The following is a 13805-nucleotide window of genomic DNA, read 5'->3' as shown; positions in this document are numbered from 1 at the left end:
GAGATGGGTGTCTTAGGAATCTTCCAGAAAACTTCTGAGTGGATAGGTGGACAGCTTCTCTCCAAACTTGGATCAATATTAACATTCTGGTTCAAAGCCCTTTATGCCTTCTTTTTATCTCACTTTGATTCCCGGAAGGCATTATTTCCCACATCTTCATTCTTCTATTTCTTTGTTTCATTCTTTGTTTCTTTCTTTTCAAGGTAGGGTTTCACTCTAGCTCAGACCAACCTGGAATTCACTATATAGTCTCAGAGTGGCTTTGAACTCACAGCAATCCTCCTACCTCTGCCTCCCGAGTGCTAGGATTAAAGGTGTGCACCACCATACCATGCCTAGCTCTTTTTTTTTTTCAAATTATTTATTTATTTATTTATTTGAGAGCGACAGACACAGAGAGAAAGACAGATAGAGGGAAAGAGAGAGAATGGGCGCGCCAGGGCTTCCAGCCTCTGCAAACGAACTCCAGACGCGTGTGCCCCCTTGTGCATCTGGCTAACGTGGGACCTGGGGAACTGAGCCTTGAACCGGGGTCCTTAGGCTTCACAGGCAAGCGCTTAACCGCTAAGCCATCTCTCCAGCCCATCTTTTCTTTTTTTTTTTTTTTTTTTTGAGGTAGAGTTTTACTCTAGCCCAGGCTGATCTGGAATTCATCTGTAGACTCAGGCTGACCTCAAACTCACAGAAATCCTCCCATCTCTGCCTCCTGAGTGCTGGGATTACAGGTGTGCGCCACCACACCTGGCTTCATGCTTCTATGTCTGACCTCCTGGATTGTCTATCTACCACTTGAGAGAAAACAAAACTTCCCATTGTTACAGTTCTGGATCTGATGTTGCTAGACTTGTGACCTTCACCTGACCCCAATGACAAAAATTTAACAGCGTTCAGGAGACAACTTCCCTTTAATTACATAATAATGTTGCTTTCACATCAATAATTCCAACCTGCAGTCTTAACAAGGAACATAATGCTTCTTCTGAGATCGTTATAATCCTGTCAGCAAGACTAATCAATTATGATCACTATTGGGGTTATTTTGGCTATCAGTAGTTTGCTTTCCTCAGAGTTATCTGAACCCGTAATGCAGGCGCTGTTTAAATTCCACTCAAGAACTTTGTCCCTCTTAAGGGACACAAAAGTGACTCACTTCAAGGATACCCAATGATACTCCCAAGCCCAATCTGATACTATCTCGTGGGCTGGAGAGACAGTTTAGCAGATAAGGCGCTTTCCTGCAAAGCCAAGGGACCCGGGTTCCATTCCCAGGACCCTCGTAAGCCGGATGCACAAGGTGGCACCTGTGGTTGGAGTTCATTTGCGGCGCTGGAGGCCCTGGCACGCCCGTTCTTTCTCTCTCTCTCTCAAACAAATAAGTAAATAAAACATAAGACACTATCTCTTATGTGACATCAGTCTGCCACCTTCTATTTGCATGCTTAAGTTACCCTGTGTTTCCCTCCAGTTGTTAGAGAATGCCAGGTGTTTAAAACTGTTATCCCACCAGGAAGTCACGTTTCTGTCTGGATAACCAGAACCCTCCAAAATGAGGAAGGAAACAGATTCCTTTTTAGCCCCCCCCTTTTTAAAATCTTTTTGTGATATATTTTTTTTTCTGGTGCTGAGGACCGAACCCAGGGCCTTGCACTTGCTAGGCCAGTGCTCATCCACTGAGCTAAATCCCCAACCCCCCAGATTCCTTTTCCACAGACCACTATACCCTTAGTGGGGGAAAAAAAAAAAAAAGCCAAGATATATGAAGTGAAAAAAAAAAAAAAAAGGCAAACAAGGAGAAAAATAGTTCTACAGTAACAGTAAGAGGCATCAACAAACATTCCCAAATGAAGGGGACAGGCAACGTAAACAAAGTGACAATTCGAATCATGATTAAACCAACTATGTCTCAGAACCACGCAGGATATGCACCCCTGAACATAGATAGACTTCTTCATCAAGAACACCAGCACCGAGTGCTCTTCTGGCTGCTCCCCTGTTTCTTCTCGGGCCCAGTCACCCAGTGCATGATGCTCCTCGTCACTAGGGACCGTGTCTCTGGGAGCCTGCTGGTCCAATCGGTCCCCTCCCTTTCCACGATTGTTCTTCTGACGGGGCCCCTGTGGCCTGGAGCCCGTCTTCCCTGCTTATCAGAGACCTTGCTCTGGCCAATGTTTTTTTTTTTTTTTGTTCATTTTATTTATTTATTTATTTATTTGAGAGCGACAGACATAGGGAGAAAGACAGAGGGAGAGAGAATGGGCGCGCCAGGGCTTCCAGCCTCTGCAAACGAACTCCAGACGCGTGCGCCCCCTTGTGCATCTGGCTAACGTGGGACCTGGGGAACCGAGCCTCGAACCGGGGTCCTTAGGCTTCACAGGCAAGCGCTTAACCGCTAAGCCATCTCTCCAGCCCTGGCGAATGTTTAAGTTGAACTTCTCCTAAGTCTGCCTCCGAACATTGCAAACTGCAGCTTAGTGTGTAAACGAACTGCACCCCAACAGTTTATCCTGTTTGGGGGCTGGTGAGATGGCTTAGTGGATAAAGCGCTTGCTGTCAAGCATGAAGACTAGACTTCAGACCCCCCTGGTGCACCCATACTGGCTTTTTTTTTCCTCTCTCTCCTCCCTCAAAAATAAATATATAAAATGTTAAAATCCACTAATGCTTGACTTGTATTTTCAAAACCTCTCTCTTCTAGTACCCACCTCACCTTTAGTGTTTTTCAGCCAAATTCTAGGCATCTTAAATGACTGTTTCCATGGGGTCTAGTCTGTGGTGGGAATTCAATGGCTTTTCCAATAGAGGAACGACCAAACATATATTCCTAATGTAACAGTATCTCTTGTGTCTTTCAAATTATTCTAGTTAATGTTGGATTTTTTAAAAAAAAATCATGTCTGGTTGGGGGGATAGCTTAGCAGTTAAAGGCACTTGCTTGCAAACCCTACTGGCCTGGGTTCTATTCCCCAGTACCCACCTAAAGCCAGATGCAGAAAGTGGCACATGCGTCTGAAGTTTGTCTGCAGAGGCAAGGAGCCCTGGCACGGCCACACTTTCTCTCTCAAGTAAATACAACAAAAACATGTTTTACTATGCATGGTATTATAATTCCAGCACTAGTTAGGTAGGCTGAGGCAGAAGAATTCTGAGCTTGAGGTCAGCATAAAATACTTAGCTAAACACTGTCTCAAAAACAAAAATTTAAAAAACATCACTTTTCCAAATCTAGAACTCACAGCGATCCTCCTACACCTGTCTCCCGAGGGCTGGCATTAAAGGCGTGCATCACCATGCCCAGCTTGGCGGCCACTTCTTTTTTTTTTTTTCCACAATTTTTATTAACATTTTCCATAATTATAAAAAATATCCCATGGTAATACTCTCCCTCCCCCCTCACACTTTCCCCTTTGAAATTCCATTCTCCATCATATTACCTCCCCATCTCAATCATTGTACCTACATATATACAATACCAACCTATTAAGTACCCTCCTCCCTCCCTTTCTCTTCCCTTTATGTCTCCTTTTTAACTTACTAGCCTCTGCTACTAAGTATTTTCATTCTCACTCAGAAGCCCAATCATCTGTAGCTAGGATCCACATATGAGGGAGAACATGTGGCGCTTGGCTTTCTGGGCCTGGGTTACCTCACTTACTATAATCCTTTCCAGATCCATCCATTTTTCTGCAAATTTCATAACTTCATTTTTCTTTACCGCTGAGTAGAACTCCATTGTATAAATGTGCCACATCTTCATTATCCACTCATCAGTTGAGGGACATCTAAGCTGGTTCCATTTCCCAGCTATTATAAATTGGGCAGCAATAAACATGGTTGAGCACGTACTTCTAAGGAAATGGGATGAGTCCTTAGGATATATGCCTAGGAATACTATAGCTGGGTCATATGGTAGATCAATCTTTAGCTGTTTTAGGAACCTCCACACTGATTTCCACAGTGGCTGGACCAGATTGCATTCCCACCAGCAGTGCAGAAGGGTTCCTCTTTTTCCACATCCCTGCCAACATTTATGATCATTTGTTTTCATGATGGTGGCCAATCTGACAGGAGTGAGATGGAATCTCAATGTAGTTTTAATCTGCATTTCCCTGATGACTAGTGATGTAAAACACTTTTTTAGATGCTTATATGCCATTCATATTTCTTCCTTTGAGAATGCTCTATTTAGCTCCATAGCCCATTTTTTGATTGGCTTGTTTGCTTCCTTATTATTTAACTTTTTGAGTTCTTTGTATATTGGCCGCCACTTCTTCACGACAATCATGGCTCTGGTGCACGGCTGGGGGGTGGGGGGTGGGGGAAGCCTGACTCTGTCTGAGTAGCTGGGGAACATTTCTTGGAATCTCTCAGGTGCAAGAAACATACCCGCACACCCAAATCAGCAGATGAATTAGCAGTCGGGTTGGGAGGCACCTCCTGTGACATAAGCCTCCTGCAGGGGGTGGAACTGGGCAAGCCCGGGGGCTGGGCGATGGGAGCGTGGCCCGCGGGGAGTGCAGTTCACCGGCTCCCGGGTGCCCGCCCCCGCCGCGCCCCCGCGCGCGGGAGGAGGCAGGGCTGCGGCGGAATTGGATCTGACTCTTTCCGGTCTGGGGGGTGGGGTGGGGGAGCGGGAGCTATGTAATTTGGGGCTGTCAAGGCAAGAGCCGGCAAACCCCGAGCCTGAGAGAGCTGGGGTCAGACCGGCCTCCAGTCCCGCCGGCCTGTGCCAGGGCACGGGCATAAAGTCACCACTGAGGCGGGTGCGCTCAGGCCCCAGCGCCAGCGCCATGCCCATGATACTAGGTTACTGGGACATCCGCGGGGTGAGCGACCACCCGACGGGTGGGAAGGGGGCCAGGGGAGCAGTTAGGGGCGAGTTCTAGATGAGTCCTTCTCGCTGGATTCCCCCCCTTGTCGCACACACGTGCGAGCTGACTGTGTGTGTGTGTGTGTGTGCACGAGTGTGTTTACATGGGAAGTGCTGGTTTCAGGAGTGGAGGTGGGCATCCCACCATCCCTGACCTGTCATGGGAATCTCTCTCACAGCTGGCCCATGCCATCCGCCTGCTCCTGGAATACACAGACTCAAGCTACGAGGAGAAGAGATACACCATGGGAGACGGTAACGACGGCCTCCCGGTCGGACCTCGGCCCAGCTCCTACCCGCTGGTGCCCAGCAACGCAACGCCTGGGCACTTGTTGCTCAGCTTTGCAAGTTTTCCCCAGCCGGACCTAGATTCTGCCCGGGGGGGAAAAACTCCTTGGAGGGTGGAGCTTGGTCTTCTGATGTGGGGCTCTGGGCGTGGAGGCCCCCCGGGGAGGCCCCCTTCCGTGGTGATCGGGTCACATCCCTCATCAAGGTTTGCTTAAGCCTTCTGTAAGCTTCAGTGATGCGGTGTTCCCCGCCCTTGATTGGCAGTCTTGGCTCCTGCAGCCTTGGAGTGTAAGAGAATGGGTCGGGATAGAGATCCTTAGCCTCAGGCCGGTCCTGGAGAAGAAGGGTTGGGCACCGGACAGGTTTGTTTTTACACAGTCTTGTCCACTACAGCTCCTGATTATGACAGAAGCCAGTGGCTGAGTGAGAAATTTAAGCTGGGCCTGGACTTTCCCAATGTAGGTGCAGGGGAAGGGGTGGTTTGGGGAAGGCGGTGGTGTCCCCACCTCATCTCGGCGCCCCGCTCAGGCGCCGATGATCAGTGCTTCTGCACCTCCTCTTCCGGCTCTGGGTGGTCTGGGTTCATTTTTATTTATTTATTTGAGAGTGACAGAGAGAGAGAAAGAGGCAGATAGATAGAGGGTGAGAATGGACTCGTCAGGGCCTCCAGCCACTGCAAATGAACTCCAGATGCGTGCACTCCCTTGTGCATCTGGCTAACGTGGGTCCTGAGGAATCGAGCCCCGAACCGGGGTCCTCCTTAGGCTTCACAGGCAAGCGCTTAACCGCTAAGCCATCTCTCCAGCCCTGTAGTGTATTTTTAAAGGGCTGTCCATAGTCATGCAGACTGAATGCTAGGTCCCATGTCTGTCCTAATCCAGTGAAGAGATGCTGGGACCCTGTATCCCATCTGACTGTTCCTGCTTGTCCATCCAGCTGCCTTATTTAATTGACGGGACGCACAAGATCACCCAGAGCAACGCCATCCTGCGCTACATCGCCCGCAAACACAACCTGTGTGAGTGGGGCCGGCTGCAGGGTGTGGGGGGACAGTGGTCATCGTCCTGGGCTTGGCCGAGGCGGGACGCTGAGGGTGACTGTGGGCTGTGTGAGCTGCGGGGTGTGGGGGGACAGGAGTCGTACCCCTGGGCTTGGCTGGGGTGGGAAGGTGAGGGTGACTGTGTGTGGTGTGAGCTGCAGGTGGGGAGACAGAAGAGGAGAGGATTCGAGTGGACATTCTGGAGAACCAGGCTATGGATGTCTCGAATCAGCTGGCTAGAGTCTGCTACAGCCCAGATTTTGTGAGTCTTTCTCCCCTCACTGGGTCTGTTCCCTGCAGGAGTCAGGAGCCTCAGTTTCCCAATTACTCAGGCTCTGTTTCTCTTGTGAACCTAGAGGTACTCACCCCCCCCACCCCGCCCCCAGGATGATTCGCATGCGGCTACCAGTGTTCCTTGTAGCATTAAATAGCACACGAAAACTCTTAGCCAGGCTCCACCTATCTTAAGGTACAGTCCACATTCCCCAGTGACATTCAGTTCTTAGATAGTGAAGTCATATGTTCAAAATCCTCTCCACCTATTATTCCCTCTGCCCTCTAACAGCTGGTTCATGCCATCTGTCTGTTCATGAAGTACACACATATTCACTTGATGAGAAAAGAACCCCTGAGTTCCAACCACTGTGTGAAAATGTTTCCCAGTGCTGTTCCCCTTCACACCCACATGAGTCAGCAGGTTTGTAGGTAGCTCAGAGTCAGCCCGAAGACCTTTGTCCCTCTCCTTCCTTCCTTTCAACCTCAAATGCTTCTTAATTTGTTGGGAAAACTCAAGTGCACATTTTGTTCTTCTAGAACCCACTATGTAGAATTTTTCATCTTCTCTCCTGAGTGCTTGAGTTCTTGTTCCTTTCATTCTTCCTGACACAGACCACGTACCTGTCAGGCGCTCAGGGCACTTGTGGGTAGGACCCCCAGGAGGTGGTTTGGACATCAGGAAAGATAATGTCCCATTGTGGACTGTGCCTCCTCCTTCTCTGATTTCCCTGATGCTTCTGTAGGATAGGGTGGGGTACTGGGAAGGAGTCCAACCACATGGTGACAAATGCTTTTAATCCCAGCACTCACTCAGGAGGCAGAGATAGGAGGACCATTGTGAGTTCGAGGCTACTTGGGACTACAGAGTGAATTCCAGGTCAGCCTGGGCTAGATGAGACCCTACCTTGAGAAACAAACAAACAAATATTGGCTGGGCATGGTGACACGTGCCTTTAATCCCAGCACACAGAAGGCAGAGGTAGGAGGATAACCGTGAGTTCGAGGCCAGCCTGGAACTACAGAGTGAATTCCAGATCAGCCTGGGCTAGAGTGAGACCATTCCTTGGAAGAAAAAGTGTGTGTGTGTGTGTGGGGGGGGGGCGTCTAATAAATTGGTGCTAATAAAGTAAATCAAAGGCTGGACTTTGACCTGGTCAACATTTTAGGGGATGTGGCTGCTCCCCCCTAGCCTGGTGGGATCCTGAATGCCAGTGGTAAACCAGGTCACTCTGCCAAGGAGTTTGTGTCTGAAGGTGGTGATAGCTGATTTCTGCCTCAGGAGAAACTGAGGACGGAGTACTTGGAGCAGCTCCCTGGAATGATGACCCTCTTCTCACAGTTCCTGGGGAAGCAGCCATGGTTTGTTGGTGAAAAGGTAAAAGAAGAAATTGGGGGTTGTCATCTTTCTAGGGCACAGAATGTCAATGCCCACTCACCCTTGGCCTTTTGTAGCTGACCTTTGTGGATTTCCTCGCTTATGTTGTCCTTGACCTACACCGCATATTTGAACCCAAGAGCCTGGACGCGTTCCCAAACCTGAAGGATTTCATGGCTCGCTTTGAGGTGATACTCTGACTCTTGATACAACTTCTCTTAGGCCTGGAGCAGAAGTAAACAATAACTGACATGAATTGAGCCCTGGCTGTCTTCTAGGACCTGTGCCCAGCACCTTACACCTGTCAGGTCAAGTTTATCACTACACCATTCCTACAGCGTGGATAGAATGATCAGTCCCATTGGCCAGATAAGAAGCTTGTGGTACCAGAGGAATGTGTGCTAGGCTCTCTGCTGGCCTCTGACCAGCGAGGGCAGTAGGTAGTGGCTGCCCCTGATGTGTGCAAAATGGACAAGTCTCAGGCCCTTGTGCAGCCTAGGTTAGGAGGGTGAAGCTAAGGAGGATGATGTTGAGATGTAGACAGATTGGCAAGTGATCTGAGGATGGTTTGCTGAGCTACATGTGGGGCTCCTGTTGGAGAATTAAAAAAAAAATATTTTATTTTTATTCATTTATTTGAGAGAAGGAAAAAGAGAGAGAGAGAGAGAGAGAGAATATGAGTGCCCTGGGCTTCCAGCCACTGCAAACAAACTCCAGATGCATGCGCCCCCTTGTGCATCTGGCTTACGTGGGTCCTGGGGAATCGAGCTGAGGTCCTTTGGGTTTGCAGGCAAGCACCTTAACCACTAAGCCATGTCTTCAGCCCCTGTTGGAGAATTTTATCTGAAATATTCTATGGAATGAGACTTTCCCTCTCTCACTCCTTCTCTTCTGTTCAATGTCCCAAGGGTTCCATCTATGAGGCGATGGCAGATACCTACTTTCACCAGTATTTACTTATCCCTGAGGCACGTGCCAGGCCCGGTGGGACAGGGGACGAGGGGCCTGTCACACATCTTAGGACTTGAGCGTAGCAGGAGCAGTAGCCATACTAGGCTGTAGTGCTGCCTGGGTGCCAAGAAGCCCAGACTAGATCTGCCTTCAGTTCTGACCATGCGTCAACGGGAGCCCTGTTGTTTGGTACCCACAAAACTTACATTATTAGATTTGGGATTTGGAGGCCTTTCCTCCAAAGGGCTTTTCGGTTTGGAATGTGTTTTACTATTCCCCATCAAGCCTTTGTTTTGAAGACTTTATTGTAGTGGGTGAGAGAGAACGGGGGAGGGCTAAGAAGAGAATGATGGAGGGAAGGTGGGGCAGAGAGAAAGGGGTACATGCGCCAGGGAGAGAACAAGAGGGATCCATGAGCGGGCGTGGTGGCGCACGCCTTTAATCCCAGCACTCGGGAGGCAGAGGTAGGAGGATCGCCGTGAGTTCGAGGCCACCCTGAGACTATAGTGAATTCCAGGTCAGCCTGAGCTAGAGTGAGACCCTACCTTGAAAAACAAAACAACCAAAAAAAAAAAAAAAAATGGGTCCGAGGTGAGTGGTTTAGGAGATTATTATATAAGAGTTGGCTTAAGGGTCTGGGGGAAACTGAGGACTGCAGCTTTAGAATATGATGGGCTTAACTATTAAATATGGGCAGCCCTGGATTAAGTTGAACCTTTTATTTTAGAGAGAGAGAAAGAGGCAGATAGAGAGCACAGGTGTGCCAGGGCCTTCAGCCACTGTAAACAAACTCCAGACACATAGGCCACCTTGTGCAGCTGGCTTACATTGAACCTGGGTCCTTTGGCTTTACAGGCAAATGCTTTCACCACTAAGCCATCCCTCCAGCCCCAAGTTGACCCTTTTAGAAATACTAAGGGGGGCCCGTGCGGCCCGGGGAATGCCCAGTGCAGGCGCAGCCCCGGCCCTGGGAGCGCGGGGGGGGGGGGGGGGGGGGGGGGAGGGGGGGGGGCGGGCGGCCGGCGCGGAGCTGCCGAGCGGGGCCGCGGGGGTCGAGCGGCGGCCCGGCGGGGCTGCGGGGTCTTTCATGATGAGAACTTCGGGGGTACTTCCCTCTCTGAGTAATTGATAGTCTGGGCGGTGAGGAGATGGCGGACAGTGTTAAAACCTTTCTCCAGGACCTTGGCAGGGGAATCAAAGACTCCATCTGGGGCATTTGCACCATCTCAAAGCTAGATGCCCGAATCCAGCAAAAGAGAGAAGAGCAGCGTCGAAGAAGGGCAAGTAGTGTCCTGGCACAGAGGAGAGCCCAGAGCATAGAGCGAAAACAAGAGAGTGAGCCACGCATTGTTAGTCGAATTTTCCAGTGTTGTGCTTGGAATGGTGGAGTATTCTGGTTCAGTCTCCTCTTGTTTTACCGAGTGTTTATTCCTGCGCTTCAGTCGGTAACAGCCCGGATCATTGGTGACCCATCGCTCCATGGAGATGTCTGGTCGTGGCTGGAATTCTTTCTCACCTCCATTTTCAGTGCTCTTTGGGTGCTCCCCCTGTTTGTGCTTAGCAAAGTTGTGAATGCCATTTGGTTTCAGGATATAGCTGACCTGGCATTTGAGGTATCAGGGAGGAAGCCTCATCCATTCCCCAGTGTCAGCAAAATAATTGCTGACATGCTCTTCAACCTTCTGCTACAGGCTCTTTTCCTTATCCAGGGGATGTTTGTGAGTCTCTTCCCCATCCATCTCGTTGGCCAGCTGGTTAGTCTGCTGCATATGTCACTTCTTTACTCACTGTACTGCTTTGAGTATCGTTGGTTCAATAAAGGAATTGAAATGCACCAGCGATTGTCAAACATAGAAAGGAATTGGCCTTATTACTTTGGATTTGGCTTGCCCTTGGCGTTCCTCACAGCAATGCAGTCCTCCTACATCATCAGTGGCTGCCTCTTCTCTATCCTGTTTCCTTTATTCATCATCAGCGCCAATGAAGCAAAGACTCCTGGGAAAGCATACCTTTTCCAGCTGCGCCTCTTCTCCTTGGTGGTCTTCTTAAGCAACAGACTACTCCACAAGACAGTCTACCCGCAGTCAGCCCTAAGCAGCTCAACCTCCACAGAGAAGCTCCCCTCACCACATCCATCTCCTGCCAAACTGAAGGCTGCTGCAGGCTGCTGAGTTTCCTGCTGTCCAAAGGAGATGGTGGGATTGGATGGAGGCTGTGGCAGCTCTTTTTCTTGTTCTCCTTCCCTGCCAGGGAAGGTGGGACCCACTGCCAAGAGCCTCTGCATATCCCCTTCTCTTTGAGGAACTGGAATCTTTGTCTCTGGTGCACATAAGGCAGGATTGTCCTGACCCAGTATGTGGAGTTTTACCACCACCGTGAGTCTGAAAAGACCACAGGTTTTCCAGCTTTTTTCTAGCATTTACCAGCCCCTGTGCCTGGACAGATTTGAATACTTGGTTTTTCTCCCTGTGCCATTACCCTTCCACCTCTCTTTGCTGCCTTCCAGCACCCTCGGATGAATGGGTTTTGTAATCCTAACTGTTGTATTTTGTGAATTTGTTGTTATTGTTTTTCTGTGAAGCACATACATTGGATGTGGGAGGTGAAGGAGTATCTCAGTTACTCCTGCTGACTCCCTTACTAGCCATCACTGTCTTGTTTCTTGTAACTCAGATTAGGTTTTGGTCTCTTGCTCTATTGCAAAAAGAAAAAAAAGAAAAAAAAAAAAAAAAGAGCGAGCCTGAAGAGATGGGACAGGACAGACCTCACAGCCAGATTGGCTGGCTGCTGAGGAATAATTTTCTTTCTTCCCCTTGAAGGGGAAAAAGCTTTTTTTCACTGGTACATTTAAAATTCCCCAGCTAGGGGAGATACCAATTCTGGACAAGTGCCACTGGAATACAGAATGCTTGGAGAATCTGAACTTTTCAACTCTGGAAGATGAAAATTTACTGTTGGCCACTGCTGGGTCTGATTGGTATTTCAAAGGAATATTGGGTACTGCAAATAGGAACTGAAGGGGGGTAAACTTATTAAACACATTAACCTGTGATTGATGATGTTTCCCTGTCATTTTAAAAGACTAAATACAAGGTGGGAGGTCTGATGTCAAAAACTTGTACAATTTTAAAATATCACAATTAAATGTGAGCTGGTTTCCCATAAAAAAAAAAAAAAAAAGAAATACTAAGGATGCCCACTGTCCTGGTAGAAGACCGTTAGCGTCTGTAACTCTCTGCACCTGGTTTCCGTATCAAGTCTGGAGACAAGGTTGGGTGGGCTCAGCACAGTGCAGAAATTTGGATTTTTCTCTTTAGGAGGATGATTAAGACGGGCCTGAACTTTCTGCTGGGCTACCTGTGTGTACAGACTTCCACCCAGGTTTTGCCAAGTTACCGGATGAGATAGAGGATATCTTCCAACATGCTCTCTTGTCTTCTTGCCCAACTCGTCCCGTGTGTACTCGGGCAAGGAGTCTGGGTGTGAAAGAGGAGCATGTCTGTGCAGGCAGAGGGTGGCAAGGCCTCCTGGGCTTGGGCAGGAGGGAAGCATGCAAAGAGAACATGAAATTAGAGAGCCAGAGTCAGGCTAATCCCAGACCCGTTCCACAGAGTAGCTGTGCAAGCAGGAGGAAGCTCCTTCGCCTTTTCTGGATCTCAGAAAACTTAAGTTCTTCCTTTAACTCGCAGGGCCTGAAGAAGATCTCTGTCTACATGAAGACCAGCCGCTTCCTCCCCAAACCTCTGTATACAAAAGTGGCCTCATGGGGCAACAAATGAAGCCTTGGAAAGGCAAAGAGCCTGTTCTGATGTTTCCTGAGGCCCTGGGGATCATGGCCATCGGCGGTGGTTTGATTCAGGTGTCCCCCATAAACTTAGGTGTTCTGAATTAGCGCTAGGTTCCCGGCTGAGGGAGATTTGGGAACTAATGCCTCCTGGAGGCAGTGTATTATTGGGGGCGGGCTTATGGTATTATAGCCAGTGTCCCCTTGCCAGTGTTTGGCTCACTTTCCTGTTGCTATTGTCCACCTGATGTTGGCCAGGGGGTGATGTCCACCCTCTGCTCATGCCATCATTTTCCCCTGCCACCATGGAGCTTCCCCTTGAGCCTGTAAGCCAAAATAACCCTTTTTTTTTCCCCACAAGCTGCTCTTGGTTGGGTGATTTCTGCAAGCAATGTGAACCTGACTGCAACACCATCTCTTTTTTTCCTTCCAGACCCCAAGGTCTTGTGGGCTCTCTCTCACCCAGTCCCTTACCCATCCAAGCCTTTTAAAGACTAATTTTCTTCCTTTCCTTCAGTAAAGTTCCCTCCTAACCTGACCGTAACATGATTGCACTACCTGGCCACCCTGCCCATCTGCGGCTGCGTTGCTTTGAGGAGCGTAGACGGGACTCTCCCCTTGGTGTGGGGACCCTGCGCTCCTCCCACCTCCCAGAAGACCTGCATTGCCTGGTGTGTGGCTTTGCTCCCCAATGAGGTCCCTGCCAGCCGTGTCTGGTCCCCATAAAGCCCGAGTCATAGTTGATCTGCTTGTCATACTCATCAGCTTTCACTGCCACGTCCAGGGAGTGACTGGAGAGCCTGGTGGTGGCTGCGCTCACGGGGATTCTGGTGGCCTAGGCAGGAGTTTAGGGCTTCTAAATGGGGTTGTCCCATGTGCCAAGCACAGCAGGCAGCCCCGGGAGGCTCTGTAGAGTGCAAAGGGAGCTTTTTTGGGGGCCTGCAGTTGCTGTTCAGTTTGCTGACGCTTGTCATAGTGAGGCAAGGATAAGAACCCAGGCTGAGGGAAGTTCCCAGCAGTAAGCCAGGATCCATTCTCTCTCTCTCTCTCTCTCTCTCTCTCTCTCTCTCTCTCTCTCTCTCTCTCTCTCTCTCTCTCTCTCAGTGGCATGGCTGGGTCACATCTGTAAGGTCTCAGGAACCCCGTCTGTAATGCCTTCAAGGTATCCTGGCTTGCTTAGCCTGGGGACTATCTTTCTTGGCAAACTCCCTTTTCTCCTCAGGCC

At 49.4% G+C, this 13805-nt stretch overlaps 2 protein-coding genes across 5 annotated transcripts; both read left to right on the top strand.

Moving 5' to 3' along the window:
- The first annotated feature begins 4621 nt into the window (after positions 1–4621).
- LOC101606376 (glutathione S-transferase Mu 4) lies at positions 4622–12765 on the top strand. Of its 3 annotated transcripts, XM_004659027.2 has the most exons (8): positions 4622–4823; positions 5047–5122; positions 5549–5613; positions 6092–6173; positions 6356–6456; positions 7750–7845; positions 7923–8033; positions 12486–12765. In XM_004659027.2, the coding sequence occupies exons 1-8, from the start codon at positions 4788–4790 to the stop codon at positions 12573–12575; spliced, it is 657 nt and encodes a 218-aa protein (XP_004659084.2). In that variant the 5' UTR covers positions 4622–4787; the 3' UTR covers positions 12576–12765. The 3 variants fall into 3 exon arrangements, with proteins under 3 accessions (XP_004659084.2, XP_044994319.1, XP_044994318.1); XM_045138384.1 differs by lacking the exon at positions 5549–5613 and having other exon boundaries at positions 4683–4823; XM_045138383.1 differs by lacking the exons at positions 4622–4823; positions 5047–5122; positions 5549–5613 and adding an exon at positions 5376–5443 and having other exon boundaries at positions 6037–6173.
- On the top strand, positions 9826–11537 carry LOC123456018 (etoposide-induced protein 2.4 homolog). Of its 2 annotated transcripts, XM_045138382.1 has the most exons (2): positions 9826–10617; positions 10730–10946. In XM_045138382.1, the coding sequence occupies exons 1-2, from the start codon at positions 9945–9947 to the stop codon at positions 10843–10845; spliced, it is 789 nt and encodes a 262-aa protein (XP_044994317.1). In that variant the 5' UTR covers positions 9826–9944; the 3' UTR covers positions 10846–10946. The 2 variants fall into 2 exon arrangements, with proteins under 2 accessions (XP_044994317.1, XP_044994316.1); XM_045138381.1 differs by having other exon boundaries at positions 9826–11537.
- Positions 12766–13805: the final 1040 nt, after the last annotated feature.

This window comes from Jaculus jaculus, chromosome 19 (genome assembly GCF_020740685.1).
Source record: "Jaculus jaculus isolate mJacJac1 chromosome 19, mJacJac1.mat.Y.cur, whole genome shotgun sequence".
In the NCBI taxonomy this organism is placed as follows: domain Eukaryota; kingdom Metazoa; phylum Chordata; class Mammalia; order Rodentia; family Dipodidae; genus Jaculus; species Jaculus jaculus.
The sequence above is the reverse complement of the archived record's forward strand: the minus strand, read 5'-3'. Positions and strand labels throughout refer to the sequence as shown.